This window comes from Mercenaria mercenaria, chromosome 12 (genome assembly GCF_021730395.1).
Source record: "Mercenaria mercenaria strain notata chromosome 12, MADL_Memer_1, whole genome shotgun sequence".
NCBI classification, from domain to species: Eukaryota; Metazoa; Mollusca; class Bivalvia; order Venerida; family Veneridae; genus Mercenaria; species Mercenaria mercenaria.
Window position 1 is genome coordinate 21,851,138 of NC_069372.1, and position 5,858 is coordinate 21,856,995.

Genomic DNA, 5,858 nt, shown 5'->3' on the forward strand with positions numbered 1-5,858 from the left:
ATAAACAAAACTTGGCCCAGTTTCCTTCTAAAAAGTCTTATTTATCTCGTAATAGTTCAGGCATAAGGTAATTTTTGAGTCTGAACGTACAGATGGGGTAATCGTTAATTGTAATCCTTATCAGATGTAACTGAGTACATGATTTTTCTTTCTGTAGGAAAAGACAGTTCGGTGAGATGTGAAAAGGGCTCAGAAATTCGTTATATTTTTCTTGCAAGAATTGCGACAATTTATCTCTTTTCGTACATTAACACCTACAGAAGCCGTTGGACTGTGCGGAAGCTGCCTTGCGTCATGTGATGAATATGGTTGTTATTGTGAAAAAAGGGTTGGTAAAATGCAGGTATCTTACATAGCACTATATGAGCCGCGCCATGGGAAAACCAACATAGTGGCTTTGCGACCAGCATATATCCAGACCAGCCTGCGCATCCGCGCAGTCTGGTCAGGATCCATGCTGTTCGCTAACGGTTTCTCTAATTGTAGTAGGCTTTGAAAAGCGAACAGCATGGATCCTGACCAGACTTTGCGGATGCGCAGGCTGGTCTGGATCCATGCTGGTCGCAAACGCACTATGTTGGTTTTCTCATGGCACGGCTCATATGTTTGATAATGAACTTGTTAATGCGTTAATGCCACATTGGTTTTATACAAAAGCGCAATCACTTTTCTATTATAGGCCTAAAAAACGACTTTCTCTAAAAGCCTCTATTATACCGGGTAATGCCGGAAAAGTAGATTGCTGTGCTCGTTTCATTTAGCACTTGTATATGTAAGTACTATTTTTAGTAACTGTCCAAACTTTTCTCACCATGATGTGTTGTTGATTGAAGTGTGATAGGAATGGACAAAAATAAACAGTTATTTCAACGTTTGGAGAGAAATAACTTATAGTTTAATTCACATCAGTAAATAAGACGTGACTTACAGACTCAGTCACACTGAGTGTGCTATTATGATGCTTGTTTGTGTTCTCTACTTCCAAATGATCCTTTCACATATTCGTTACACTTTCTCACCGGCCTTTACCGCTCGCTGAATTCAAATACGCTTTTAAGGCAGACACGGCTCCCCGAACGCTGTTGATCTATTTCAAACAACACTTTAACGTCACTTACTTTTCAGTTCAAGTCGTTTATTTGATTACGATTTCTAATTACGATATTCTTCCTTTATTGCGTATCAACGAAAGGTTTTACCCAGTGTGAACAATTATAAAGAGTCCAGGAAGATTAAATATGGTTATTATATCATTTAGACAGGTTTGAATTGATATCAGTATTTGATAGTGTTCATTTGAAAACCTTTTAACTTTTCATTACTGTATTATACGTTCATTGCTATGTATTCTAGCAACTTGTCTAGCTAATTCAAGTTTATCCATTTAAAGAATGCTTGAGATACTTTATAACTTAATATCCTAGTGAAACTTGAGTTACATAATACAAATTAAAAGACTTTTAACATGTAACTCAAGTTTCCCCCGAATGTTGTCATAAAGATGATGTACATGTACAATGATATACCCAGTGCGAAAAATATTACATTTTCCTTAGACATGAAAATTGTATAATACTAGCGCATTTTCTCTGTGCATACGTTTTATTCGTTAACAACGATAAATGTTCTCAGGAGTTTCTTCCTTTAAGTTTAGGTTGCTTACCTGAAATTGCGCAATCCTTACTGCAATGGGTCTGAGTCTCATCAGGGATGGAATAATTTCATGTGACGAAGCAACCCAGTTTGCTTACGAAGGATCAATGTCCGTATGTAATAACATTCAAAGTATTAACGCTTTCGCTGAAAGTTATTGATGTGATTTAGAATAGTATCGAAGGGCAAAACTTTGACTTAATGTGGGCTGATGTAAAGTATGAAAAACGAATGTACATCAAATTGGGGTCTGTAAAAACTGAGAAAAGAATGGCTTGAAAAGTCTAGACATGTTACAGTGTTAGGCTTTATCACAAAAATATACGTAAGTACATTTATCAATTAAAACTATTTTATCTTTTGAATGTTATCATCAACGTTATATAGCCAGAAATCGGCCTTGAAAATCTGAAAGAAAACGTGTAAATACTATATTTAACGTGTACGGACAAACGTTTTTCCTTATGTTTTCTTCATTTGTAAAAAAATAAATTTCATTGATTTATATATTTTCCGTTTACTTTCCAAGAAAGAGCAGTATTCCAAATATTACGGGGCCTTTTTCTAAGAAAAGATGTGAAGATCTATAAATTATCTGCGTGCGCGTTCAGTAACGATTTTATCTGGGTTAATAACACGAAGGTTACATCTTGAGTACATTCAACAAGGGTAGTACAAGCATGTTTTAAACAATCATAACTTCTTACAAGTATTTTGATAACCCATCTTTGAAAAGTCACACAAGAAGCTTAAGGAGATAACACAGGGCGAACATGCAGACCTTCCACCTCACTTCCTTATTGTAACCATCGATAACCTATATGGCAAGTCACGAGTTTATAGTTTATTTTCATTGTTAACAATGCTTTTAAACGTGGTACAGGTGAATGTTGTTAACTATATGATAAAAATACAAAGGTAAAACAGTATACTTTAAACAGAGATAGAAACCAAAATCATTGTTGTGTTTCACGGGGTGCATATGGTTCAATGATTAATTATGGGATACAATTTACGTACCGCCCAAATTGGAATTTGGTAATTAGTTGTTTTAATTCTATGAGCTGTTTAAGAATAAGATATGTGTTACAAAATTATTTTAGGAAATTTTATAAATTTATGGATATAAAGGTATGCTATCACATTAGAATCGATAACAAGTATTCGCATGTAGACAATTTATGATATGTGCTTAAATTTAAATGTGCAAATAATAACCTGTGACAGATTTTATTTGATGGATATGTTATGGGTAAGGCTATCTAAATATACCTACAGTGTCTGAATACATTTCTATTGCTATTCACTTTTAATTGTACACATTTAAATGTGCAGTTTAATGACATGTCGCCAAATGTGCACATATTTTTGCCAGTTAAAGTAGAGAGCGGGATATAATTATGTTAAAGTCAGTCAAAACGAAAATAACCGCCTCGGTTACGTAGTGGTAGAGCGCCCGCTTCGAGTGCATGAGGTCATGGGTTCACACCCTGGCCGCGTCATACCAAAAACGTGAAAATTGGTATTAGGTGCTTCATGGCTTGGTGCTCAGCATTATGAGGATAGTACTAGGACTGATCAGGCCAGTGTCAGAATAATGTGGCTGGCAAGGATATCATGTGTACGGCTTATATTTCATTAAGCAGAATAAATGAGCCGTGCCTTGAGAAAACCAACAATGTGGGTGTGCGACTAGCATGGATCCAGACCAGCCTGCGCATCCGCGCAGTCTGGTCAGGATCCATGCTGTTCGCTAACAGTTTCTTCAATTCAAACAGGCTTTAAAAGCGAACAGCATGGAGCCTGACCAGACTGCGCGGATGCGCAGGCTGGTCTGGATCCATGCTGGTCGCAAACCCACTATGTTGATTTTCTCATGGCACGGCTCAAATATAGACATTGAACTCAATACTACTACGAGTAGACACTCGTTGATTTACTGCAAAATAGTTGAACCCAAACACACACAAAACGAAAGTAAAGTACTAGGAGTAAAGTGGAAATCATATTCTAGTATCAATAAATTTTAAATATCCTTAGTTTGCCAAACAAGCAACTTGTTTATTTTGTCATTTATTTTCAGGCAATAATCGTGGTATTATATTTAGCTATATCAAAGTGCTTAAGCAATGTTGAACAAATAGACTGTACTGAGTCAGCCAGGAAACCTAGCGACGAAACGTTAAATCAAATGTACAACAACTGGTTAGGACTGGACAACGATATTCATTCGACATTTGACTTGATACCACACATGTATAAAATGCGTCACAAAGACATTATTCTGGATGCTCTACCAACGGTTTGGAGACAGAGAATTAATGGCCGTGCTAAGTGCCATAAAAAGTTAAAACGAAAAAGCGAAAATTTAATGGACATGTCTTTGTGTCCTTGGTATGTGGAAATGAATGTCGATAAGAGCAGGTATCCCGAGATTATGGCAAACGCACGATGCACATGTAAACATTGTTATAATTTTGATGGTATTATGCCTGACAGATCAAAACGAATTGGGAAACCTCGATGCAAGGAAATAAAACAAAAATTTAAAGTTCTTAGAGTGGAAAAAAATTCGAGGGGCGCTCCTGTCTGTCAGCGTAACGACACTAACACATTTTTGTACAAAAATAGTTATGAAGAAGTAACGATCGGGTGTACATGTGCTCTAAAACGAGATAGAACAGTGAAAGACATTCCTACTAAAACTGGAAGTTGAAATACGGTATTATACGAATTGTGATATTCCTTCTTTACTGTTAAAAAGTACTCGACTTTATATATAAATATACATATATAAAGAAATGCTTTTAGAATTTGAGTGAACAGACTGGAAGTGGATGTGTGTATATGAACACTTGGAGAGAGACTGTGAATGTGGTATCCTATCGGAATTAGGTTCTTGTTTTTATGAATACAGTAGTATTGTATGTGCTGTGTGTAGATTGTACAGTATGTCCCTCAGGAATTGCATTTAACGTTCACCGTGCCCATCCCACTTTTAATGAGGCACTTTCTTTTAAACGTTTGTCTTTTTTCACAAGCATTGAAGTAAAAGTAACCCGGGTCCATTAATTTAAAGTCATGTTATTGAATGAATGACTATATACAAATATTTCAAGGCGAGTCTGAGAATAGAATTATCATAATTCTAAATGTTGGCGGTTGTATACTTTTTCAATATTTTCACAATAATATATCATATTGGGCAACGAAGCTGTGATAACTGAAATTGCAACTTATCGTATGGTGCATTCGGTCATGTGTAGTATCACGAAGCTGTGATAACTGAAATTGCAACTTATCATATGGTGCATTCGGTCATGCGTAGTATGATGCATACAAAATATGTTTTGAATATTTTAGCGAGAGTTTAGCAAAATTCAGAAATAGCAGGACTGGGTGTTCAGTTAAATACTACCCCGATATTATGTGAACAGACCGAAACACAAGCAAATCAAAGTCTCATGAAATCATACGTACTATAGAACATTTGAGCCGCGCCATGAGAAAATCAACATAGTGGGTTTGCGACCAGCATGGATCCAGACCAGCCTGCGCATCCGCACAGTCTGGTCAGGATCCATGCTGTTCGTTAACAGTTTCTCTAATTGCAGTAGGCTTTAAAAGCGAACAGCATGGATCCTGACCAGACTGCTCGGATGCGCAGGCTGGTCTGGATCCATGCTGTTCGCAAACCCACTATGTTGATTTTCTCATGGCGCGGCTCATTTCATATCAAATCCGTGCAATATTAAATAGCTACTTTGAAAGTTTCTTATTCATCAAAAACGCAATTGTACACTTTAAGTTTAAAGTCCGCTTTTTATAAATACATAAAAAAATGCTATGTGTTCAGGTAAATAGTAACAGTATATTGAAGGTTTACGACAATATCTTAAACTTTAACTACACCAAAACAGGATTTATAAATGGATCGAATGATGTTTTCTTAGAATAGTTTACAAAAACATGATAATACGACATTAAGCTGTAACCTCTTTGAGTATGTTTTCTTTTTAAATTTTGACAGCTTTTGAAGTTAAGAAATAGACATTTAGTTAATGTGGTAAATAATCCATTCTTGTCACGTAAATACGTATTACAATTCTCCTTATATTTAAACACCACCTACAATTACATAATGGAATACATTGACGTTTATCTAGATTGAAACATGAATCGCTCGTCACAGAGTATATTACATC

The 5,858-nt window shown here is 36.0% G+C and overlaps 1 protein-coding gene across 2 annotated transcripts; it reads left to right on the forward strand.

Moving 5' to 3' along the window:
• Nucleotides 1-2,508: 2,508 nt before the first annotated feature.
• On the forward strand, nucleotides 2,509-5,193 carry LOC123534557 (uncharacterized). 2 transcript variants are annotated; one of them, XM_045316844.2, is made up of 2 exons: nucleotides 2,509-2,691; nucleotides 3,737-5,192. In XM_045316844.2, the coding sequence occupies exons 1-2, from the start codon at nucleotides 2,644-2,646 to the stop codon at nucleotides 4,367-4,369; spliced, it is 681 nt and encodes a 226-aa protein (XP_045172779.2). In that variant the 5' UTR covers nucleotides 2,509-2,643; the 3' UTR covers nucleotides 4,370-5,192. The 2 variants fall into 2 exon arrangements, with proteins under 2 accessions (XP_045172779.2, XP_045172780.2); XM_045316845.2 differs by lacking the exon at nucleotides 2,509-2,691 and adding an exon at nucleotides 2,721-2,784 and having other exon boundaries at nucleotides 3,737-5,193.
• The last annotated feature ends 665 nt before the right edge of the window (nucleotides 5,194-5,858 follow it).

Excerpts from the sequence above, each read along its gene's own strand:
- LOC123534557 (XM_045316844.2), top strand. The coding sequence starts at position 2,644 with ATGATTAATTATGGGATACAATTTACGTACCGCCCAAATTGGAATTTG. Across the intron at positions 2,692-3,736 it reads ACCGCCCAAATTGGAATTTG|GCAATAATCGTGGTATTATA; the intron begins GTAATTAGTTGT and ends ATTTATTTTCAG.